Source organism: Sinocyclocheilus anshuiensis, unplaced genomic scaffold, assembly GCF_001515605.1.
Source record: "Sinocyclocheilus anshuiensis isolate Anshui unplaced genomic scaffold, SAMN03320099.WGS_v1.1 scaffold308, whole genome shotgun sequence".
NCBI lineage: Eukaryota > Metazoa > Chordata > Actinopteri > Cypriniformes > Cyprinidae > Sinocyclocheilus > Sinocyclocheilus anshuiensis.
This window is the reverse complement of record NW_015558619.1, coordinates 872,327-898,719: the sequence shown is the minus strand read 5'-3', so window position 1 is coordinate 898,719 and position 26,393 is coordinate 872,327. Positions and strand designations below refer to the sequence as shown.

Genomic DNA, 26,393 nt, shown 5'->3' with positions numbered 1-26,393 from the left:
TATTACTTTTATTTAGCAAGGATGCTTTAAATTAAACAAAAGTGATGATAAAGACATTTAAAATGTTACAAATGATTTCTATTTCAGATAAATGCTGTTCTTTTGAACTTTCTATTCATCAAAGAAACTTGAAAAAAAGTTTTCAACATAATAATAATAATAATAATAATAATAATAGTTTTTTAATCCGCAAATCAGAATATTAGAATGATTTCTGAACGATCACGTGACTGGAGTAATGAAGCTAAAAAATCAGATTTGAAATCACAGGAATAAATTACATTTTTAAATATATTCAAATAGAAAACAGTTCTTTTTAATAGTAAGTTTTTCCAGATTTTACTTTTTTTGCTGCACTTTGGATCAAATAAATGCAAGCTTGGTGAGCAGAAGAGACTTACTGTTACTCTTAAAAAATCTTACTGTTTAAAAACTTTTGACTGGTAGTGTATAATGAGCCATATACTGTAAATATTTACAGTCTATATTTATATTTCTGATGTTGTCCCAAACAAACAATTTCCCACATAACTTTATAGCTAGTTTTATGTTACTTGTGTCATTCAGAAGGGAGTTTTCGGTTTGTATCATTATATTGAGGTTTCCTTTCTCTCTGTTGGGTTTTTCTTGTATTTTCCAGCAGTCCAGCGTGGTCGAATCCCTCCCTCTCATGCAGGCATCAGTCCAGCCTCCATGGTTGGTGCGGGTGGTGATGTTGGAGGAGGTCAAGGCATGGGTGCTGAATTCTTCAACGGTCAGCCGGTGTCTGAACTCATCTCTCAGCTGCTGAGAGCAGAGCCATACCCCAACAGCCGCTACGGAGCCCAGTGCGGCCAGCAGCTCGCAGGAGGCAACAGCTCCGTCATGGGCATCGACAATATATGTGAGCTGGCGGCCCGGCTGCTCTTCAGTACCATCGAATGGGTGCGAAATATTCCCTACTTTCCTGACCTGCCCGTGTCGGAGCAGGTGGCCCTTCTGAGGCTGAGTTGGAGTGAACTGTTCATCTTGAATGCAGCTCAGTCGGCTCTGCCGCTGCATACGGCCCCTCTGCTGGCAGCTGCTGGTTTTCATTCCTCCCCCATGCCCGCTGACCGCGTCGTGTCCTTCATGGACCAGGTGCGGGTCTTCCAGGACCAGGTGGACAAGCTGACACGACTGCAGGTGGATTCGGCCGAATACAGTTGTCTGAAAGCCATCGCTCTGTTCTCACCAGGTGAGAGTTAAATATAGGGTTAAATATAGGGTACAACGGGGCAAAAGGCGCCTTTGATATTATTTTCTGCTACACCACTAGATGGCACAAAAACGTGGCTTAGCACTTTCCAAAACATTCGCTTTTCAAGATGCACGTGCATATTTGTCTGATGTCTGAAGTTGATTCTGTGCTTACTTGATCTAATATTTTATGTTTTTTAAAATGTTGTAGATTAAGTAGCAAATGAGAAATTAGCTAAAATGAATGCATATATTTTGAGACAAAGGTCTTCTTAAAGATTTTCAGTTTTGTTTTTAAATAACGAAAGAATATGTAAAAGTATGGTGTTTGGGGTCAAAAGTGCCCCTGCTGTTGGGGCTAAAGGCGCACAGTAATTAACATGATAATTAATAGAAGGCTGACTTTTCTATTTGTTGACATAACATCACATGGTTAGATTCAGATGGTAAATATCATATATTATGTTGGGTGTCCATATTAGAGATGATCACCATGTTTAGAATGGAACCATCATATTTAAAAACATATTAATCATATCACATAAAATATAATTTGTTGTTACTCCTGTAAATCTATTTTAAATTATTATGGGATCTCCTTCAATACTTTCAGAATCTTTACTTCTTAAAATTATTTTGTTTCTGTATTTTAAAATGTATGTTTTTTATATTAACATAGTTTAATGACAGTATATTTATTGAACAAAAGTTTAATATTTTATTTTTAAAATAAGCAGAAAATAGTACAAACATTGCTAAAGTGATTGTTTTGAACATGTTTTAACTTAGACATTATTAAAAAACATTATTTTAGCTGAAGTAATTGTATCAATACTGTGTGCCTTTTACCCTGTGTGTGGGATAAAAGGCCCCCCTTGCCATCTCATACATTTATAAGCTTTTTAAACAAAATAAACGACTTGCATGATTTATTTTCACACAAAATCTGTTGCTCCATTAATGTTCAATACAAACGTATATATTTTTTCTGCAATTACAAAAAAAATTGAAAAGCACATTTTTTCTTAAGGTGAACCTTTAGCCCTGTTGTACCCTATATTCCAAAACACTGTCTTCAAATTAATATTTTATCAAGTAATGCATGGCTATTACGTTGTTTATACTTGGGGTTACAAATCTGAACAACAGAATCTGCATTTGAGAAATGTTTTGCTATTATTTTAAGTTATTAAATGTACCATTTTTGCCTGCTGGATGGAACAAAATCCCTAAGACTTATATTGAAAGAGGGACCATAGCCATATCTATGATTATCATAGAAACTTGGGCTTTTAGGGTAACGCATTTTGACTTGAGACAATGAGGAACCACATCGAAACCATCCAAAACATCCTAGAAATTGCATAGTAGCTTACTAAAAACCACTAAGAACATTCTAAACACATAGCAAAGGAGTGAAACCATTTAGAACTCCTTAAATGCATATAAACATGCCTTTCAGAAAACGTTTGCATAGCAGCATGCTAAATCCACTCAGAACACGTTAGCAAAGGTGTAGCAAAATGCTAAAATATTTGAGAGCATATTATTAAAGGCCTAACAACATGCTAAAACCACTCAGAATATGTTAGTAAAAGCATAGCCAGATGATAAACCTCTCAGAATATTTGTAAAGGCAAAGCAAAATGTTAAAACCTCTCATAACATTATTAAACGCATACCATGCTAAAACCACTCCGAACACATTAATAAAAGCATAGCAATGTTAAAACCACTCAGAACATGTTAAAGGCATAGCAACATGTTAAAACCTCTCAGAACACATTAGTAAACGTATAACAACATGCTAAAACCACTTAGATGTAGAACACATTAATAAAGGCATAACAACATGCTAAAACCACTCAGAACATGTTAGCAGTCATAGCAACATTCATATCCTCTCAGAGCACATTATCAAAGGCATAGCAACATGCTAAAACCTCTGAGAACACGTTATTAAACACATAGCAAAATGCTAGAACCTCTCTAAACATTATTAAACACATAGCACCATGTAAAACCCCTTAAAACATGTTGGTGAAAGCATCTATACATATCTATGGGTGAAAGCATAGCAACATGCTAAAACCACTCAGAACATGTAAGTAAAAGCAAAGCAAAATGCTAAAATCTCTTGAGAACATGTTACTAAAGGCATAACAAAAAGGCTAAAACCACTCCGAACATGTTAGTAAAGGCAAAGCAAAATGCTGAAACCTCTCATATTATTAAATGCACACCATGCTAAAACCACTGAGAACACGTTAGTAAAGGCATAGCAACATGCTAAACCTCCCAGAACACGTTAGTAAAGGCATTGCAACATGCTAAACCTCCCAGAACACGTTAGTAAAGGCAAAGCAAAATGCTAATAACTCTCATAACACATTATTAAACACATAGCAGTAGTATCATGCTAAAACCACTCAGAACTCATTAGTAAATGCATAGTGATGTTAAAACCTCCCAGAACACGTTAGTAACGGCATAGCAACATGCTAAACCTCCCAGAACACGTTAGTAAAGGCAAAGCAAAATGCTAATAACTCTCATAACACATTATTAAACACATAGCAGTAGTACCATGCTAAAACCACTCAGAACTCATTAGTAAATGCATAGCAATGTTAAAACCACTCAGAACATGTTAGTAAAGGCATAGCAACGAGCTAAATCCAGAATGCTTAGTTGCAGTGGGTTTTGTACAGCCGCTCTTTTTAAAATGTAAAATTCTAGTTAGTTGGAAAATTAGTCTGACAATTTTTTATTTTTTTTTTTGGCATTTTTGCCTTTAATTTGACAGGACAGTGTAGAGAGGACAGGAAGCGAAGTGGGAGAGAGAAAATAAAATGTTCAAAGAGAAAATAACATTGCCAAGTATCCATCGCATTTGCCGTTTGGATTTCACTTGCAGCTGGGTTGTAAACTCTTTGTCCTGTTTCCTGCAGACGCGTGTGGGCTGTCAGATCCGGCGCACATCGAGAGCCTGCAGGAGAAAGCACAGGTGGCCCTGACCGAGTACGAGCGTATGCAGTATCCAGGTCACCCACAGCGCTTCGGCCGACTCCTGCTGCGACTGCCCGCCCTGAGAGCCGTTCCCGCCAACCTCATCTCTCAACTCTTCTTCATGCGGCTGGTTGGCAAGACGCCCATTGAGACGCTTATCCGGGACATGCAGCTCTCTGGAAGCTCCATCAGCTGGCCATACGTGCCTGGACAGTAGATGAACAATCAGAGACTTGTTCCCGTGTCCCATCTCAGGCTGCTCCCATGATTCCACAGTAACCGTGTGGATAGATGTTGTGTTTCGGGTTTTGTTGATTGCGTATATACTGTATGTCTAAAAGAGGTTGACACGTATGTTGCTATGCAGTTTCAATGAGCCATCCAGCACCAAGATACCTCATGTTTCACATCATGAGCATCAACAAATTCTGTCGAGAACATTTGACGAGAAACAGAGGACTGATTATGAAGAAGTCAGCTGATATGTGACACAGATCCAAAGCTTTAAAGAAGAGTGTACAATACCTTCTTTTTCAGAGCATATTGAACTATTTTAAAGCTAGTGTAGACGTACAGTAAGAATCTTTGTAACAGACTGCATTTGTGAGAAAAATGTTGGGTTATATACTTGAAAAATCAATGGTGAACAATGAATGGCTATGTTTAGAATGGAATACTTGCATACTGCACACTACTGCTTTATATTGAATAGTATGTGAAACAGTATGAAATATGCAATATTACATACCCCAAACCGTACTATGCTACATTTTGATCTCATTATATTGCATGTTTATCATGTAAATATGGTACACTGCATTATGGGATACAGTATGCTTTGGTTGTGTTCGGAGTACTTCCAGGTATTACACACTATGCACGGTATACATACTATATACCAAAAACATTAAGAGTAGTATGGTAGTGTGCTATTCTGAACATAGACCATGCCTTCGATTGTCCTATTTAAACAGTTCTGGTGAATTTTTCAATGGTGTGGAGAAATGGTATAAACTTTTACATTGCCGACTGTGGGGAAATATCAAGTATTTTTGCATACTAAAAATAAAAATGAATGATAAACAAGCAAGCAAGCTATTATGTAAGAAGACTGTTTATGAAAAAAAAAACCACTTGCATTTTCAGCAGTGTTAGTCAAATAAATAACCTGCAAACAAGAAAAAAGGATATTTGTTCCAACTTTTTTCGTCTGAAGTTTGACTTGTATTTCGAAGATTAATAAAAATGGCATCTGTCTAATAAAAAAGGCATCTGTGCATTTGTTACTAATCAATATTGGGTACAAATCCTTTGTTTAATAATATATTATCTACACTGATTTGGCATACAAAAGTTTTTCAAATATTAATCATTAAAAAGAAACCTGCTTTTTAATGTGATGATAAAAAAGACTATACACAAAAAGACTAAACATTTTAGCCTTTACATTAAATAATATCTCCATTATAATTACAGGATGGCTACACCACCTTAAATGTTTTACTTTCAATCAATCAATCAATATGAATTCAAAAATGTAAATGATTATATCACTTCATGATTATACCACCCACCTACAAAATCATTCTGCATGCTGTGCACTGGGAAAAAAAGGTATAGAAACAATTTTCAATATGATGTTTCACAATTAATAAAGTAACATGAAAACAAAGTACAAGCACTGAAATATTTTGTAAAATATACTCCAAAATATTTTTATTTACAACACCAAAATGCGTCATCTGCTGGTGAATCAGTGCTCGTGCTTGTTTAAATGACAGTGAAATCACTGTTTTACCCGTAAATACGCCCATAAATAAGTCACATCAACATTTACCCATGTTCAGCTGACAAATCCGATTACGTAAATGAATGAATAGGATGAAGAAAACGAGAGAAGTGTAATGCAGCCCAGCCCCAACATGACACACAGCCAAAGTGGAGGAGCCGAACACCCTCACTCGAGTTATTATCAGTGAAAATCACTGAAGTAAACACCCAAGAGACCCAACAGGGAATAACAGTTTTATAACACGCAGAAAATGTCGTTCATGCCCGGTCAGCCTGTCTCAACGGTTGTGGTAAGTTTGCGTTCAGTGTGAGAAAGCTTCACTAGCATTAGTGCTTTCAGCCTTGTGTGCGGTTCTTTAGTGTTTTTACAACGACAGGGATTCATTTTATATCGTTTGACTGGAAAAGCGGTTAATTAAAAAACGTTTTTTTTATTCTCGACAATAATTTGCGACATGACAGGACAGTTTGGTTAAGTTTATTTGAGTTTAAGCTAACAGCTGATGTAATGAAAAGGGTTAGCGTGCTAGGCTAACGTTAGCCAGCAGGGGCGAACAAAGTGAACAATAGTTCATCATTTATTTATTATTCAATTTATTTGTGTATTTATTTAGATTGTGGGAAATGATTATGGGGCACAATTTAATGAAACCGAACGTTTTACTTCGTTTTACTTTACTGCGGTTTACTTGCTCTTAAACTAGAGCAAAACCAGAGTGTTCATTTGGCTTCCCTAAAATGAAACGCTATTTATACAATGCTTATTAGTCATTTCTGGGATACAGTTAATATTAAATGATTAATTTAATTGGGGTTTAATTGTTCTTTTGTATTATTTTCAATCTGTTCTGATGTCACTCAGGTGTGAAGTAAGTAGGCGTGGTTTATGTTCTTGTTCAGGTAATGCTGCCATATATGGTCATAAACAGCTGCGCCATAGGATGTGTCTTAAATCCTAGTTAGCCACCTACCTAGATAGCACCTAGCGTGCATTATTCTCAAAAATGCTGACTATGTATATAGATAGCTAAGTTTTTAGACGTATACTTATTATGCCTGCCTTGTAAGTCAGCTGTCTTGTGTTTTCCTCTCTGTATTTCAGCAACGGATTGAGATTCACAAACTACGGGATGGTGATAATTTAATATTAGGATTCAGCATTGGAGGGGGAATCGACCAAGATCCAAGCCAGAATCTGTTTTCCGAAGACAAGACAGACAAGGTGAAAAATCATGTTTCGTGAATTGAATTCTATTTAGAGTGAGGCATTTTTCCTCCTCTGTCATTCAGAAGTGACTCTTCTAACCTCATTAACGTCACAGGGAATCTATGTCACGCGCGTATCTAAAGGTGGACCTGCAGAGGTGGCTGGTCTCAGGATGGGAGACAGAATCATGCAGGTGAGCGATCCGAACCGGTCAACCATATTATAAGACATTCTCACAGTGATGAAGAGTTTTGTTCAGGTCACAAAACTAAACTATTCCTGATTTTACTAAATGAATCTCCACTAGAGGTCGCTGTGGCATCATTATTATTATTATTATTCATTTTGTGACACTTAAAGCAGTGGTTCACCAAAATAAGGAAAATTCTGTCAATAACTTATCATTTTACTTTTACCTGTTGTTTTAAATTGTACGTCTTTTCTTTTTTTTGAACGTGAATGCGGATTGAGGCTGTCAAGCATCAAAAAGCAACAAAAAAGTAGTCAATATGACTCATGCAATAGTTTTCATTTTTCACTTTTTCCATCTTTTGGTACTAACTGTATTGAGTGAACCAATAAAAATGTGGCCGTAGTTCAAGCCAAGGTTGTTAGGTTCCTTCAAAAAACATTATTTGTAGTGCACCTCCCATCCAATAATCGCAGAGATTTGTGCTGTGTTGCTTCTGATAAGAAACAGTGATCAAATTCTGTCCATTTTATTGTAAAATTCAAACAATAAATGCAGTTTTGACATTCTTAAATGTGGCGTGACAGATCGCTTTAGCCACTTCAGTTCTAGTGGCAGCGTGGCACGTGAATCTCTTCCACTTTCGTTTAAATTGTTGCATGAAATAAATGTGCATGAACATTGTCGACACCATGTTGAAAGATACAGTACAACTTACCAAAATGTATCAGCTCTCATGTAATCACTCATGGAAGGACGGCAATAAAACTGCTTGTGAACAATGTCACTTAAAGGGTTAGTTCACCCAAAAATGAAAATTCTGGCATTAATTACTCACCCTCATGCTGTTCCAAACCCGTAAGATCTCCGTTCATCTTCGGAACACAAATTAAGATATTTTTGATGCATTCCGAGAGCTCTCTGACCCTCCATAGACAGCAAGGATCCTTACACGATCAAGGTCCAGAAACGTAGCAAGGAGATCGGTAAAATAATCCATGTGACATCAGGGGTTCAACCGTAATTTTACGAAGCTACGAGAATATTTTTTGTGCAGAAAGAAAACAAAAATAACGACTTTATTCAACAATTCGTCTCCTCCACGTCACCCTGGCACCATTTTGGAGAGTATCACATACGAAAACAACTTATGCTATTCTGTGTCCGCTGCGCCACACGGATGCGTTTTCTACGTTCAGATCAAAGTGCAAACAACGTAGACAATGTATCCGTGTGGCGCAGCTTAGCTTGTCTAACATCTTAGACAAGTTATAAGATGTATACTATGTTTTTATTTAAAACTCACATTAAACCACCAGCGAGTGTTTGTAATAGATTGCGTCTAATCTGTGTTTTGGCCATATAATGTTGCTGAAATAGTTATTTGTAGCCTTTTATATCTTTTGCACCTGCTTAGCATTCCTAATGTACTGTAAACACCCTGTATTGCTATGAAAATCACATGAAATCTCATGAAAATCACAAAAATTGTGTGTTTATTAGCTTCATGTTTCATCTGTAGAAATGTTTTTCTGGGTTTCTTATGTACAGAACTGAACGTGGAAGTGTAATGGATATTTGTCATCGAAGACAGGGCGGGTTATGAACGCAGTAATATGAACGCGACATATGAGCAGCTAAAGAGCTTCCTCTGAGAAGAGAACATGCAGGCAGACAGCACAGGAATCAGCTAATGCTCATCAGATCGCGTAAATCAGCGAAAATGAATAGAAATTATGATTCTGTCTAAGGTATGCATTTTAAAATGAAAACAAAAACGTAGTCTAAAAGTCGTGGAAAAGATCAAAAGGCTGGCCGCATTTCACCAATGCTTGTCTGTCTCCTGAAAAAAAAAAAAGCAGAAAGAGGCAATTTTTTTTTAAACCGCTTACTGATTTAAAGATCTTAAGAATGCAGCAGTGAGCCTCACATACTGAGATGAGTCTTTAAGTCTGTAAAAACGTCCACAAACTGAAAAAATAAAACCAACTTTTTTTTTTTAAGGTAATGTAATCTTATTAAAACAGATTTCATAAAATTGGTATTGAAAAAAGTATTGTTCAAGAATCGATATCGAAGGCAAGGTATCGGAATTGAAGATTTTTTGAATGATACCCAGCCCTACAAGCTTGTGCCATGAATTACTAATATGACAGCTAGCTAATTGCATGCAAAGAGCTTATTAGCCTGCGCCATCTAGTGTTTCATGACTGAACTTATTTGGCATAATATGTTTAAAAGTATATATAAAATGTAGTTTTTGTGCACTCGATGTCAATTTCAGGTGAATGGCTGGGACATGACCATGGTGACACATGATCAGGCACGAAAAAAACTCACCAAGAAGAATGAAGATGTGGTCAGGCTTCTCGTCACTAGAAAAACGCTGGAAGATGCAGTCAGACAGTCCATGATGCAACACTAATGCAGGTCTGAAACACACTCATATGAGCTAATTGAATGTCCTTATTGGTTAATCACATGTTCAGAGCATGTTTTAACTAATAAAAAACAAACAGCCTCCCTCAGCCAAAGAGTGATGCCAAGAAACCTTTACACTCAATTTGGACTAACAATCTGTTAAAGATGATTTTGACGTATTGAACTCTAACTGAATCAGTGTATGTGTGAATGATTGCTCTCAGAGTACAATCTAAAGATTGTGGTTTGCATTCCATAAATTGCAACACTATTTTCAATTTAGCTACACTTTATGCCAAATACTACATTATCTTTACCACATATGCTCTTGAATGTATCACAGAGTCTGTGAACTCCTTATTTCATTCATAGATCTCAAGGGCTACAGTGAATTGTGTTCACCTCATTTTTTGTTAACACGTACACATACTTATAGGCCTGTTAATTATCGAATCAAGCGATGTGGGAAACAGCCAGCATATAGTTGTACTTTTAATGACCACTAATTTTGCTAGTTCGGGAGACCTTTTTAAAATTTTTATACCTTTGTTTTTGTATTTAATTAACACAATGCTATCCTATCAAAATATCATCCTCTGACCATAGAAAACGAATCTGCATTTGGCACAATTGAAAACACTGCAGTTTTGTATTTAGTGATACTTTTTCACATTTTTTTTCTGTTTTGAAAAAGTTTTTGATACTGATTTTTTTTGGCGTTTGATTGTATGAGGATATATTTTCACGTAAGCGAATAAAGGCATCTTCTTGCACATGCTTTGTGTGTTTTATTGATCTAAATGGAGTGTTTGCTGTCTCTGAGCTCTGATGTCTAATGAGTCTCTTTTGTCAGGCTGTAAATGTCTGTGTCTTCACATTAAACTTGAAGATGGTGACATTTCAGAGCAGCAAATCTATTTCCTGACCTTTTGCTGTTTGTCCAGGCAGTTTTGTACTTCAGGCTACTTTCATCTCTTTAATGTTAGCCGGCAAAGGTGAGCATACAACCAAGTAGCTCATAATGCAACTCACAATGTGCTGTAAAAGTGAGGCTGCCGATAATTACAGGGCAACACGTCTTCAAACACTCGTTCCATATTCTAGGGCACTGGTGAGAGAGTGATATTAGTGCATATTAGACAGGATTCATCATATAAATAACAATAAAACAGAATTAGTTCAGAAAAACATCACAGGGGCAATATCTTTTTAAAAGGTATACCAATATGTATAATTTAGGTACAATATGTTCTCTTTAGGTATTAATGTGTACCTTAAGACACTAGTATGCATTTTTTTTAGGGGTAAAAAAGTACAAAAGAGTACTTTTGATAAGGTACCGCCCCAGTGACAGCTTTTGCCCTTTTTTTCTGAGAGTGTTCAGTATTCATATGTAAACAAATAGCAGTCTGCTAATGATTTCAAATATGCATCAAGATTTTATATAACCACCTGCATACAGAAAATTAAATGTTTTTATTCGACAAATACTTCAGTGAACAAAGACTGATAATTAAAATATTAATCAAGATATTAGAAAATTATAGATTAATAAAATATAATGTTCCGATCAATTCAGCTGCATTTAATCTGTCCCACAATAAGAAAGAAAACACCATTTTGGACACACAAATAAAAGACATCCAACTGCCAAACAGGTCAGAGGGAAGAAATAATGCAGATAGTTTTATAATAGAAGAAAAATATTTATATTTGAACTTTTCTTTACTTTGAAACTGTAGTACTTGTCAAAAGTCAGAAGGAAACATATTTCAATAACTTAATAAAGTCTTACTAAGGCTGCGTTTATTTGATCAAAAATAGCCTACAGTAAAAACAGTAATATTGTGAAATATTACAAATGAATATATTTTTAAAATGTAATTTATTCCTGCGATGCAAAGCTGATTTTTCAGCATTACTGCAGTCTTTAGGGTCACACAATTTATGATTTTAGCACTTTATAGCCTACCAGCTACAGTGACAAAATAATTTGTCACCGCTTAGCTTATTTGTACATTTTACAATAGTAAACAAACCTTTTATAAATATATGAACTGTGGCTAATGCGTCTCATGCCTGTTTCTCAGCAGCTGAGTGTAATTACAGTAGCTAAATGGAGAACATGTATGCAGCATACCACCCACACTCTAGCAGGCCAATTGTGTTACCATAGTGATGCAATCTGCTGCTGTCACCTTTCACACATGCAAAATGCGCTGTTTTATGTTAAAGCCATGTTTACGGTCCTTACACTCGCTGAAGAATGGATACACTCGCTGAAGATCAATGGAGGGAAAACTGGCCCTAAATCAGGTCAAAAGGTGTGTTGTACCTCTGCTGTCACTCAGTATGGGGTCACATGGAGGGTGAGAGAATAAGGTCAGGGGTATAAAAACTGTTTCATGTGTGTTTGGCACGAGTTGAGCTTTACCTGTGACCACTTTAGACCAGTCTCCAGCATTAACCCACTGCAGAGCAACCATGAGTGGTGAGTGAACCCATATCGAGGTTTTATGCTGTAGATTAGTAAGGGAACTCTAAGCTGGGTGATAAATAATTTAGTTGCTCAAATTTAATTAGTCTTTTTCTTATGTTTTCTTGATGGTGTATTATGGAGTGTATTGTTTTTTTAATGTTTTCTGACATTAGACAAACAGTAATTGGTGTCAGCGGTCTGTATGATGGTTGATTATTTTGTCAGCCAGTCCATAATTTCAGGGTAATTCTCTAGAGCCACAAGGGTCTGAGATTTAAAGCAGTAATGCACCCAAATTTTATTCTATTTCTTGGAACAAAAACGGCGACGTTTTGCAGAATTACATGGCTTCAGATGTTTTGGAATATAGTGCACAAGTCATATAGTTAGATCACTTTTATAGTGCTTTTTGTAATTTTTTTGGAGCTTGACAGAATACACAATATTCATTCACTTCCATTGTATGGAAATGAGCAACCTGGACATTCTGATAAACATACTGTGTTCCACTGGGGGAAAAAAATACTATTTGGATTTGGAATGACATAAAGCTAATGGAATGCAATGATGGAATATTAATTTTGTAAACTGTTTTTTTTATGAGTAATTTTGCATAACCTTGCTGAATTTTGACAGAACTGCTTTAAAAGTTTTTTCCATTTCTGAAATATGCAAAGCTGTTTCTGCCTCAGAGGAATAAATAAAAAGGTGACTGCGAGAAGTTTAAAATAATAAATACTTTGAGAAATATAGCCACAACTATGAGAAATAAAGTCACAATTTCAAATAATAAAGAGGCCTTTACGAGAAATAATGTAATATAAAGTAACATTGTGAGACATAAAGTTGAAATTATGTGGTAAAAAGTATTACAAGATATAAAGACACAATTACAGTCGTAATGGCAAAATATGAAGTCACTTTGTTCAATATAAAGTTGAAAATATGTGAAAAAGTCATAATTGCAAGATATAAAGTCACAATTTCAGTCATAATTGCAAAATTTAAAGTCAACTTGTGAGATATAAAGTTTTGCCAAAGATATTGCAAGATATAAAGTCACGATTTCAAGATCGTAAATGCACATTGTAGTCACTTTGTGAGATATAAAGTTGAAATTATGCAGAAAAAAGTATTGCAAGATATAAAGTCACATTGCAAGATATAAAGACGCAAATTCAAGGTCATAATTGCAAAAGGTAAAGTCACATTGGGAGATATTGATATAGTTGAATTATGTGGATTAAATATTGCAAGATACAAAGTCACAATTAAAAAAAAAATGTAAAGTCACTTTGTGCAATGTAAAGTTAAAAATATGTGAAAGTCATAATTGCAAGATAGAAAGTCACATCATGAGATATAAAGTTGAAATTATGCTGAGAAATTGAAATTGCAAGATATAAAGATGTCAAGGTTGTAATTGTGATATATAAACACGCATTATGCAATATAATGATGATATTATGTGAAGTCATAATTGTGAGATATAAAATAACATTAAAGGGTTAGTTCACCCAAAAATGAAAATTAGGCTGCGTTTTACTCACCCCCGAGGCATCCTAGGTGTATATGACTTTCTTCTTTCAGACGAATCCAGTCGGAGTTATATTAAAAATTGTCTTTGATCTTTTAAGCTGTTTAATGCCACTCAGCGGGTGTTGCATTGCTTCAATCCAAAAGCAGTTAAATAAAAATCGCCCATCCATAAAAAAAAAGTGTCTCACACGGCTCCGGGGGGTGAACAAAGGCCTTTCATACAATTCCTGCAATGACCGATTCATATTTTGCCATTTAATCACATCATGATGTAGAGTAGAATACACAATGTGTGAATGTCACATCTCGGTTTTAGCTGATACTACTTGAGAGATGGTGAATTTTAAGTCACAAAATAATTAATTTTAGCCTTGATATGGTTCTTTCTGACTTCTCGGCCACAGTTTCCCACGAAACCCTCTTGGACCATGTATTAGAGCTGATTATGAACGAGAAGCCTCCAAACAGCACTAGTCTGTTTCTGAGTGAAGACTCTGAGAAACCACAGCGCGCTCAGGAGGGCCTCCACCGTCTGTGCCGAGCGTTACAGAAGCAGATGTCAGGAAGTCGACGAAAGATGGGCGGCATCACACGAGACAGCATCAAGATGTTCCTGCGGAGGAACACCTTTGTGATCTTCACGGTGGCCGCTGTGGCTTTAGGTAAAGGGGTAAATCAACGGGCGAAACAGCAGGGAAAACACAATGTTGGGCTTGTTTTTTTGTTGATAGTGGCAGGGGAGTATGAAGTTTGAAAACGGATGTTTCTCATCTCTTTGACTACATATAGGGGTGGTGTTGGGTTTCGCGCCGAGGCCTCATAACCTGTCCATCAGGGAGGTGAAGTATTTCTCTTTCCCTGGAGAGCTGCTGATGAGGATGCTTCAAATGCTCGTTCTACCGCTCATCGTCTCCAGCCTTGTCACAGGTACACCAGAAAAACCCTTCACGCTCTATAGAGCATTCGCTAACCATTTTAATTCCTTTACATTAGTTAATGCATTAGGTATCATGAGCTAACACTCAAAAAGGAACATTTTGTCATCATTTACTCACACCACAAATCTGTATGAATTTCTTTCTTCTGTTGAACATAAAATAAGATATTTTGAAGAATGTTGGTAACCAAACAGTTGACAGTAGCGATTGAATTCCATAGTTTTTTTTCCCTCCATACTATGAAGGTCATTGGCTACCAGCAATGGTTACCACATTCTTCAAAATTTCTTCTTTTGCGTTCAATAGAATATATTAACTATTGTTATGCTTTTACTGTGGTTTTGTTTTGTGCAATTTTACTATATAATTCAGTTCTGTTAACCTTTGGGGTTAGTAAAATTTAAATATATATATATGAAGAGTGTATTTGCAAAAACAGATAACTCCGTGTTTTTAAATGTTCAAAAATCATGTTTTATTTATTATGTTGTCATGTTTTTATTGTGTTTTATCGTGTTAGTTAGCTGTATTTTTCTAGTTATATAATAATTTTTTTAGTTAGAAAGAATGCATCAAATTGATCAAAAGTGTAACAGAAAAATAGTAAGCCAGTAAGACATTTACAATGTCACAAAAGATTTCTGTTTCAAATAAATGCTTTTGTTTAAATGTTCTATTCATCAGTGAATCCTAAAATTATATAACACTTAACACCAGGAGTGTAGGTTTGATTTTGGCATTGGAGGGGACATAACGGCAGACAACAGACGTTTAATTATTTGATCAAAATTTTTGCTACGGACAATTTAGTAGTGGCTGGATATTGGCTGGGACATGTCATAGCGTCTCTATTAAATTCTACACCCTTGAAAATCATAACAAGTGATGGACTTTGACTTTGGAAACTATAGTTCTACTCCAAAAACAAAAAAACTAAACAAAACAAAAACATGGCTACAACTCACATTTCCACACATCCACGCTCTGAGTCCTGATCTGTAATAATGGTTCGCGAATCATTATTCAGATCGGGACTTCGGCATATTAGAATGATTTCTGAAAGATCATGCGACACTGAAAACTGGAGTAATGATGCTGAAAGTTCAGCTTTACATCAGGAATAAATAAATTTGAAAATAGATTAAAATAGAAAACAGTTATAATTTGTAATAATATTTTGCAATATTACAGTTTTTTACATATTTTTGATAAAATACATTTCAGAAGAGAAGTCTTTAAAAAAAATCTTATTGCTCCCAAAATTTTGAATGGTAATGTATATAATATCTATAAAAAACAGTATATGTAAAAATGAACACTGACCAATTATCAGTCTGTTAAGCTATTTAACCATAAACTATTTAATCAAAAAAGCAATGAACGATGGTGATTTATAGTGTGATTGACACAGAAATGTTCAACAACAGATCTTTTGTCTCTTGCTGTTGCATGCCTTCAGGAATCTCCTCTTTAGACAGCAAGACCTCTGGGAAGATGGGAATCCGGGCCATCGTCTACTACATGGTGACCACGTTTATAGCGGTTTTCATCGGTATTGTAATGGTGATTATTATCAGGCCGGGTAAAGGCAGCAGGGACAGTCCAGTGGCCTCTAGTGGCAGCACTGAGCCTGTGCAGGCCGCTGACACTTTTCTGGACCTGATAAGGTGGGGGAAAAGTTTAGTTTGACTGATGCGATGCTTGTTTGTTTTTTAGATGCTATGGGATCTAATTTTTCTCATTCTTCTTACAGAAACATGTTTCCACCAAATTTAGTTCAGGCCTGCTTTAAACAGGTTTGTGAATCCTCTCCGAATGCATCTCTGAAGATAATGTGGCACTTCTCATTTGGTACTAGGGCTGCTTGATATAAAATTGATATCACGATCAGTGTTGAGTGTGATGCATTACTAATGCATTAAATACTGTAATTTAAGTACCTTTCCCTTCAAAAAGAAAGGGATTATTCTTAATTTAATTACAGTTACTCCTGATGTAATATTGCGTAGACCAATAGAACAATTCTGTTAGAGGATAGTTCACCCAAAAATGAAAATTATCCCATTATTTACTCACCCTCAAGCCATGCTAGGCATATATGACTTCCTTCTTTCAGATGAATCCAGTCGGAGTTATATTAAAAATTGACTTTGATCTTTCAAGCTGTTTAATGGCAGTCAGCGGGTGTTGCAGTTCATCAGTCCAAAAGAAGTTAAATAAAGTGCATGCATCCATAATAAAAAGTGTCTCACACAGCTCGGGGGGTGAACAAAGGCCTCCTGTAGCGAATCGATGCATTTTTGTAAGAAAAATATCCATATTCAAAACGTAATAATCACTTTAATTTAATAATGTATATTATAATATAAAATAAAATAATATATAATTCAAAATGTTACCAAAAACTATTAAGAGCATCTCAGTGATACTAAAATAACACTTCACTAGCATATATATGACCTCAAAGCTAAAAATTAACAAAACGTTTGGCATATGATCTGAATAACAAGTCCTGAATATCATTATTAATTTCCCCCATTTGCCCCTGTATAGTTTGCTTGTCATTTAGGAGACATTTAAGAAGACACAATAAAATGAATAGATTCTCTTCCTGAATCCATGAGGTTGCAGCATTTAGCTATTTATACTTAGCCATCCTAAATATATAAAGTATAATTATTTTTTTGATGATTACATCTTAGTAATTAAATTCTCCTGAATAAATTTCAGTTGAGCTTCTTGTCTTCCTCAGCTCTGCCACCCTGCCCATCACTTTCCGTTGTCTTGAAGAAAACAACCATGTGGACAAACGAGTGACACATTTTGTGCTGCCAGTTGGAGCCACAATCAATATGGATGGCACTGCTCTGTACGAGGCAATGGCGGCCATTTTTATTGCCCAGGTCAATGACATGGACCTGAACTTTGGGCAGATCCTCACCATCAGGTTAGTGTTGGCCTGCACAAGTACTGAAGGAGTCTTTATCTCTTCTCATCTCCTTATTGCGAACAATATCTCCTGTGGGCTATTTTCCATCAAACTCCAAATTAAAAAGCCCTCATGTTTCCCGCAGCATTACGGCGACTGCCGCTAGCATCGGAGCAGCAGGCATCCCTCAGGCTGGGCTGGTTACCATGGTGATAGTATTGACATCGGTGGGACTGCCCACAGAGGACATTACACTGATCATCGCGGTGGACTGGTTCCTGTGAGTCTCTCTCAAATGTCACGCTGAAGCATGCGGCTCCAGTAGAGAGCACTCTCTCAAAGGTTATTGATACATAATGCAGACTGCTAATCTGAAGGAGTGTTGACACATTCGGCTTTCATACTGCTGAACACTGAATTGAATAGGTTAAACGTTTCTCTTCAGTGACTTGTAAGCAGAAAGTTTCTTTACTTAACAGATTATTAATGATGTTTGCTAATGTAAGCATTACTATTACTGATGCTTATTTAAAGGGATAGTTCACCCAAAAATGAAAATTCTGTCATTAATTACTCACACTCATGTCGTTCCAAACCTGTAAGACCTTCGTTCATCTTTGAACACAAATTAAGATATTTTTGATGAAATTCGAGAGCTCTCTGACCCTCCATAGAGAGCAACGCAACTGACATGTTCAAGGTCCAGAAAGGTAGTAAGGACATCGGGTGATTCAACCGTAATGTTATGAAGCTACGAGAATACTTCTTGAGTGCAAAGAAAACTAAAATAACAACTTTTATTCAACTATTTCTTCTCTTCCGGGTCAGTCTTCGCCGCACGTTCACGAGAGTAGCATGACGCATACATGTGATGCTTCTGACTCAGGAACCGGCGTTCTGACATAGAACCATCTCTCTTAGTTCATCGTCCGTATATTCTGGTTCGAATAAGTAAGGCTGGGCAAAAAAATTGCAAGTCATCCTCTCTGTAGAAATCTTCAGACATGTTTACGAAGACTGTTTTATGTCCAGTATGTGCATACCTCTGCTTGTAAACAAGACTCAGCGCATCTGGGTTCTACGTCAGAAAAAGTATTTTCACAAAAAGTATTCTCGTAGCTTCATTAAATTACAGATGAACCACTGATGTCATGTGGACTATTTTAATTATGTCCTTACTACTTTTCTGGGCCTCGAACGTGGTAGTTGCATTGCTGTCTATGGAGGCTCAGAAAGCTCTTGGATTTCATCAAAAACATCTTAATTTGTGTTCCAGATGACATGAACAACATGAAGGTGAGTAATTAATGACAGAAGTTTCATATATGGGTGAAATAAGCCTTTAAAGGGGTCTTATTTTGCCCTTTTGCAAAGTCTTGATACTAGAATAGGTTTTCATGCTTGATTGTTCCAAAAGCACATTAATTTTCACATATTTTACATTATTGCAGTGCCTCTCTTCCCTGTCTCTTCCCTGTTTAGTTCCTGTTTTGATGAAACCCCTCCTTCCGAAATAGGAAATGTGCTCTGATTGGTTAGCTGTCCCAGTGTGTTGTGATTTGCAAACTGCTTACAGCGTGTTTCCGGAAATGTCACGCCCCTAACCATAACTGCGAATTTCTTCTGCTCAGCTGTAAATATTAACGATGGTGTCAGTTTTGCCATACCAGTATGAACCCAGTTCATGGCGGCAACACGCTACTAAAGCAGCTCTTCTTCTCCGTCTTCTGTAGTGCAGCTCAACAAGGCCTTGCCCCTTTTTTGCATATTCCGTGGTGGGAATTATTTAAATGAGAAGTGCGCTGTAGTTCGAACAAGCCGTTTGTTGTAGTTTTGAAAAGTGTTTTCTGTTAAAGAGAATATCTCCTTTTAGAGTGGACTTTGAGCTTTGTATAGCCTTGCAGATCTTTTTATGCTTAAACAGCAACATAACACAGTAACTAAAGCTGAAACAGTCTAAAAGCTCAATAGGACTCCTTTAAACAAACTAAATACACTATTCAAATTATAATAAAGTATTAAATTGTGTCACAATACCAGTCCTGCTCATGTGCATCAGACACAAATGATGCCTCAAACTCATGTCGTTTGTTGAGGAAAAGTGTGCTGTTACTTTTCTAAGCAGTAGGGTGATTTTACAGTTGGTAAAAACAGGTTAAAACATGCCATGAAATTGATGGAGGGCCCAAAACATATTTCATATGTGGAGTCTTTTGACTTGGACCAGTAAGAGACCGGCTATTAATCATCTTAATCACCTTAGAAACCACCTAGGGAGTGTCTTAGCAACCACCCATAACAAGTCAAGTCAAGTCACCTTTATTTATATAACGCTTTTAACAATACAGATTGTTTCAAAGCAGCTTTACAGTATCAAATAGGAAAATAGTGTGTCAACAATGCGGAAGGACAATAGTGAACACTCAATTTTCAGTTAAACACACACCAGCAACTGTATAGCAACCTTTGCAACCACCCTAGTAACCACCTAGGGAATGAATCCTTGGCAACGACACACAACACACAAGAAACTGCATAGCAACACCTTAGCAACCACCCTAGAAACCACCTGGGGACCACCGTGGCAATAACCCAACAACACACCAGCAACTGCATACAGTAGCAGCACCTTAGCAACCACCCTAGAAACTACCTAGGGATTGCCTTGGCAATTACACCCAACACACCAGCAACTGCTTAGCAACACCTTGGCAACCACACTAGAAACCACCTGGGGACCACTTTGGCAATGACCCTTATCCTAACCCTAACCTAACCTAACCCAACACAAAAGCAACTTCATAGCAACACCTTGGCAACCACCCTAGAAGCCACATAGGCAATGCCTTGGCAACCACCACAACAATCCAGCAACTGCATAGCAACACCTTGGCAACCACCCTAAAAGCCACCTAGGGAATGCCTTGGCAACGACACAACACACAAGCAACTGCATATCAACACCTTGACAACCACCATAGAAACCACCTAGGGAATGCCTTGGAAACCACCCACATCACCCTAGCAACTGGATAACATGTTAAAATCCACTTTTACATCATAGCACCTGTATAGTAACACCTTGACAACCACTCCAAACACCCAAGCAAGATGACAAAAACAATCCATAACACCTTAGCATCGGCAGAGCAACAACCTAGCAACACCTTGGAAACCACCTATAACACTCTAGAAACTGCATAGCAACATGCTAAAATACCCAGCACACCTTAACACCTGGAAAAACAATATCCAAGCAACACCTACCAAAACCTTGGCAACCACTCTAGGAACCACCTGGGGACCACCTTGGCAACCACCCACAACACACCAGCAACTGATTAGCAACACCTTGGCAACCATCCTAAGCCACCTAGAGAATTTATTGGCAATGACACACAGCACAACAGCAACTGCATAGCAACACCTTGGAAACCACCCACATCACCCTAGCAACTGCATAACATCATGTTAAAAACCACTCTGTACACCATAGCACCTGCATAGTAACACCTTGGCAACCGTTCCAACACCCTAGCAACATGAGAACCCATTTAGAACACCTTAGCATCTGCATAGCAACACTGTAGCAACACCTTGGAAACACTCTAGAAACTACATAGCAACATACTAAATCACCCAGCACACCTTAACACCTGCAAAAACAATATCCTAGCAACCACCTGCCAACACCTTGGCAACCACCCACAACACCCTTGCGACTGCATAGCAACAAACAAACAAAAAACACTCTGAACACTTTAGCCCCTACAAAGTAACACCCTAGAAACTGCATAACGACAAGCTAGAAACCACTCATAACACCTCAATCAGAACACATTAGTGTCTGCATAGTAACACCCTGGCAACCACCCACAACACCCTAGCAACATGCTAAAAACCACTCTAAACACCTTAGCAACATATTGGCAACCACCCACAACTCCCTGACAACATGCTAAAAACCATTCTAAACACCCTAGTGTGACCCCTCTCCCCCGGGTCCTTACCGCCACACCTCGTTCTCATTCCGAGTGGGTCTCGAACCCGGGTCTCCGGCATGGTAGGCGGACGCACTAACAAGGAGGCTAAAGACTGCAGCCTCTAGTGTCAGTCGCTAGTGCGTCTCTTGAGATCAGGGGAGTGAGGTTTACCTGCACAGCACTTACTCGTTGGCCTCCGTTACACTAGCAACACATTGGCAACCCGCTGCAACACTCCAGCATTGCAGTGGTGAGCTTTTCATGGTAAAGCACCACTCACACCTGAAGAAAATGGATTTAATGTAAATGTTTTTGTGTGGTTCAGGGATCGACTCAGGACCACCACCAATGTGCTGGGAGATTCATTCGGCGCTGGGATCGTTGAGCATCTGTCACGACAGGAACTCCAGAACCAGGATGTGGAAATCAGCAACTCTGTGATCGAGGAGAATGAAAAGCCGTACCAGCTGATCTGTCAGGAGAACGACTCTCTCAAACATCGCAACAGTGAAACCGCCATGTAATTATCCTCAAATCATTATAGTTCACACCAACGGACTGTAAAAAAAGATGGCCGACGCATCTCCACTTCTGTCCACCATAGAAGTGAAGCCAAAATATCCCAGTTACAGCCGTTGTCAAAGTGTGAAAATGAAGTAATTTGGGCCAGAGTGTGCCAGTAGTGATCATGAGGTGGAGCTGCGGTATCAAAATCCCATCCAAGCTCCCACAGACCCAATCACAAACCCACAATCATGACACCACACGCCATTTTTACAGCATCAAACTAAAACAAACCGTATTAGAAATTCGGTGTTTGCAAAAAGTGATGACGGTTTTTGTGGGCGGAGACTATCTGGTGGTAGAAAATGACAGTTTTCTAGTAGCAGTCTATGGAAGCCATGGAATAAAATAATTAAAAAAAAGGTATATTTGAGTCTATATTTCAAAATTCTGACTTTATTCTCGCAGTTCCGAAATTATATCTCACAATTGTGATAAGAAGTCATGAGTTTATATCCCACAGTTCTGGCTTTTTTCCTCAGAATTTACAAACTCGCTATTGATGAGTTAAATCCAGTTCTAAAGATATAATCTTGCATTTGCGAGAAAAAGTCAGATTTGTGAGATAAAATAGGTAAATGTTATGTAAAATGTTATAGGTTTAAATAGTATTTCATGCTGTAACTGTAGGGCTAATATAATACGTCCCCTATGAACTGCATATGTGAATATAATTTAGACCTATTGTTTAAATCAAATTTAGGGTAATCACACCAGGTTTCATCCATAGTCTGTCCATTTAAACGTTAGTGTCTTTAGTCTGTGTCGACGGTATTCTATAAAAATGATTTGCATTCCGATTCTGACATCCAAAGGCACAACAACAATAATTTTTTTATCTTATTCCATGGATTTGGCCCGTTTCCCTCCACTTGTTGTTTTTCTGCCACCACAATGCATGCGCAGCTCCAGGTGACATAACTGTGACATCTACTCCAAATTGGTCTATCAGCATGATAAGAGCTACCTAAAATGATGGAAACCATCTCTGGGAAAAATTTATTTCAAGTGTGATTTGATTTTTAAGTTTGGCTTACGTCCCATTTGTCTACATGGAGAGGGCGTGGTTTATGACCTACCCTGTATACTGCAGCCAGCCACCAGATGGCGATCAAAATGTTTTGGCTTTACTTTTTGGAACATGCCAGGCACACTTGTTCTCACTTAAAGCAGTTATATTAAACATTTTCTGAAAATTAGAACATGCTCACTAAAATGTTGGAAAGAAGACAGATGTTGAGAATGTAAGTGATAGCCAATGCGAATGTAAGATTTGTCAATGCTGTCTCACAACAAATTCGTATGTATTTTACGGAGGTGGCTAATTCGTACAACCTCACTCGTGTTTTCTGTGAGGGGTAGGTTTAGGGGCGGGGTTAGGGGCGGTCATTTGTACGAATTCCTACGAATTTGCCACCTCATAAAATAAGTACGATTTTTCACAAAACGTACAAATTCGTACGAACAAGCTCATACGAATTCATATGAACTAGCCACCTTATAAAATATGTATTTGCTGTGAGATCGGGTTGGATTTGTGGTTTTATCCATCAGTATTTTTATTTACTTTGAAACAAATCACATCCAAGTCACAGTAGCACCCAATTAAAACAACACTATGCTAGTTTTATAATGCTGATTTGAGACTGTTAAAACCATCAAGGTCTTTGTAAATTGTTTAAAGTATAAATATTGTTTTAGAGTTGGTTGATGTCATTAAACCTGCATTATTACTTAATGCTGTATTACCTCATACACACAATGCCAAACTAATAGATGATAAATGTAGAGACAAAGGGAACATTTTTGAGTTACTTTGATGTTCTTATTGTGGTTTTGTTATCTAGTTTAACAATGATGTAGATGTTTATATGATATTGAATGATACTGTAACCAATTATTTATATTATGTAATGTTTCTTTGATGAATTTAGCTTTTGCCTTACTGTTTTATGATGGACTGTGAAGTACATAAGTATAATTCCTCCCTTAAAGGGACAGTTCATCCCAAAATGAAAATTCTGTCATCATTTAATCACCCTCCACATGTTCTAAGGCTGTATGAGTTTCTGTCTTCTGTTGAACACAAAAGAAGATAATTTGAATAATATTTGTAATCAGAAGTCAGCGCTAGCCATTGACTTCCATGGTATGGAAGAAATACTATGGAAGTCAATGGCTACCGTCAACTGTTTGGTAAATGATGCCGGATTTGTCATTTTTGGGTGAACTGTCCCTTTAAGAATGGCTTTTATTAACATTATTTGTTTGGATTCATTCTTGATAGCACACATCGGCAGGATGTAAAGTTTTGGTGAAGAGTGGTTTATGAAGAATAAGATTTTTTTTTGTAGTGGCTACTTTTTGAGATCTGTTTTCCAGTTTTATAAATATCCTCAGATTGTGCTGTCCGTATTGCACCTGTGTCTGGGTGAAATACTTGAATCTACCACAGTCTCCAAAGGTAGGTATAACTACCAAAAGTATTAGGATAATGGATTCACTTCACAATCCTCTCTCTTAAGTTATATCCACAGTATATACTTTTAGTAGAGATTGCTTTTAAATGCAAACTATGTGAAAATGGTGTAATGTTGTTTAATATTTCTTATTTATGGTACCATTTTGTACTGTACTGTACTTTTTAATTTGGAGTTTGCCTTTTTGAGTTACTGGTCTAGTGTGGGCATATATTTGACTTGAATTATTTGGTCATTTGAATTCTGGAAGGTGTTAAGATGAATAAATGTCTCAGGAATAAAATGACTCAATTTACAGTGTTCTCTTGTTGAAAACAAACCACATCACACTGTCGCCGAATAACAGCATATCAACATAACAGCATCCTCTAGTGGTGTGTAATGGATTCAGGAATTTTTACCTAAATGCATGTGTCTGTGGATTGATGGATGGACGTGTATCATTCATCAATCTTTTGAAAATGGAAATTGGACATATGTCTCAGGAACTTTTCTATATCATTCCTGTAGCTCAAATAGCAGGGCACAGTGCTATTAATGCCAAGGTCTTTTATCTTTTCTCTTTCTTTCAACAAAAATGACCTTATAGTTGCTATCAGTATTTTGCTAAGTTTACTTGCACTGCAAGCTCAATAGCTCAACTCTGTTATAGGAAAAATAATAGCGATTTATTTATTACAGAACAAAGGCACATAATTATGTGAATATATGAATACAAAAAAAAAAAAAAAAACTAGCTTACTATTTTTTCTATTCTATCTACTTGTTTTTCTGTGTGTGTGTGTGTGTGTGTGTATATGTGTGTGTGTGTATAATATATATATATATATATATATACACCTTGCTACGTGTACTGCGTTAGGCTAACCGAGACTTGTCATTTGCACTTATATATTGTTGCTCTTTTGTTAGTTTTGACTGCTTTTATTGTCCTCATTTGTAAGTCGCTTTGGATAAAAGCGTCTGCTAAATGACTAAATGTAAATGAATATTGTCAATAAATAATGTGTTGTGCAGTGGTATTTGCTATATTTTGCACTGATGCAGAGATGCTGGAAACGTATTATTTATAAAAAATTATTTTTGTTAATATTTTTAATTATAATTATTTTTGAAACACAAGTCTAATCTTATTTCTCAATATTTTAAGATGCTAATGTTGTCAAAGAAGAAGTGATCTCATTAAGCTCATCTAATCTAAAAGCTGCTCAAATAGCCTATGTATTTTCACACGTGGAATAATTAACCCTGGGTCATTCTAACCCCCTGGATATCATACTGCTCATAATTTACCCGATGTTAACAATTAATCCTGGGTATACATAAAGTTACGTTTCACACTGCACGTTCCTAAACCCCGGGTTAACGTGCTTATTTGCATATTCGCGGTCAGTGTTGCTGATTGGACGAACGCAGCAAGCAACCTGTTTATATCTTTGGTTTAGTTTCCTTTGTTATGTTGATCAAATTTCCCCTGAATGGACTTTTCGATGGACTTTAAAGGTAAGAATAAAACAGTCTTCACTCCTGTTCATGTGTTTTCCGTAACTATTTGACATTGCTGAGATAACCCTGTGTGAAACAGCCTACTTTTACCCGGGCGAAAAGCGCGGTTTAGTACCGGTACTACAATAACTTTGGGCTA

At 37.0% G+C, this 26,393-nt stretch overlaps 3 protein-coding genes across 8 annotated transcripts in view; all 3 read left to right on the top strand.

The window, feature by feature from the left end:
- The window catches only part of nr2f6b (nuclear receptor subfamily 2, group F, member 6b), a 17,057-nt gene extending 11,931 nt beyond the window's left edge, over positions 1-5,126 (top strand). For 4 of the 6 annotated variants that reach the window (XM_016476402.1, XM_016476401.1, XM_016476400.1 and 1 more), the window contains 2 exons: positions 641-1,216; positions 4,170-5,126. In XM_016476402.1, coding sequence (XP_016331888.1) covers positions 641-1,216; positions 4,170-4,444 — 851 coding nt within the window. In that variant the 3' untranslated portion in view covers positions 4,445-5,126. The remainder of the gene's footprint in view (positions 1-640; positions 1,217-4,169) is intronic. The other 2 variants (XM_016476403.1, XM_016476405.1) reach the window with 1 other exon arrangement.
- Positions 5,127-6,066: 940 nt separating this feature from the next.
- Positions 6,067-10,609, top strand: LOC107680510 (tax1-binding protein 3-like). The gene is made up of 4 exons (XM_016476410.1): positions 6,067-6,308; positions 7,121-7,240; positions 7,341-7,418; positions 9,700-10,609. Exons 1-4 carry the CDS (start codon positions 6,270-6,272, stop codon positions 9,838-9,840), a joined length of 378 nt encoding a protein of 125 aa, XP_016331896.1. The 5' UTR covers positions 6,067-6,269; the 3' UTR covers positions 9,841-10,609.
- A 3,651-nt stretch (positions 10,610-14,260) lies between these two features.
- LOC107680463 (excitatory amino acid transporter 1-like) lies at positions 14,261-22,468 on the top strand. Its single transcript, XM_016476349.1, has 7 exons — positions 14,261-14,516; positions 14,644-14,781; positions 16,252-16,459; positions 16,546-16,643; positions 17,523-17,739; positions 17,867-18,001; positions 22,030-22,468. Exons 1-7 carry the CDS (start codon positions 14,300-14,302, stop codon positions 22,226-22,228), a joined length of 1,212 nt encoding a protein of 403 aa, XP_016331835.1. The 5' UTR covers positions 14,261-14,299; the 3' UTR covers positions 22,229-22,468.
- Positions 22,469-26,393: the final 3,925 nt, after the last annotated feature.

Bases quoted from the DNA above. Each gene is read 5' to 3' on its own strand.
- LOC107680463 (XM_016476349.1), top strand. From the start codon at position 14,300: ATGAACGAGAAGCCTCCAAACAGCACTAGTCTGTTTCTGAGTGAAGAC. The intron at 14,517-14,643 runs GTAAAGGGGTAA...GACTACATATAG, and splicing joins GGTGGCCGCTGTGGCTTTAG to GGGTGGTGTTGGGTTTCGCG. The intron at 17,740-17,866 runs GTTAGTGTTGGC...TGTTTCCCGCAG, and splicing joins GGGCAGATCCTCACCATCAG to CATTACGGCGACTGCCGCTA.
- LOC107680510 (XM_016476410.1), top strand. From the start codon at position 6,270: ATGTCGTTCATGCCCGGTCAGCCTGTCTCAACGGTTGTG. The intron at 7,241-7,340 runs GTGAAAAATCAT...TTAACGTCACAG, and splicing joins CCGAAGACAAGACAGACAAG to GGAATCTATGTCACGCGCGT. The intron at 7,419-9,699 runs GTGAGCGATCCG...TGTCAATTTCAG, and splicing joins TGGGAGACAGAATCATGCAG to GTGAATGGCTGGGACATGAC.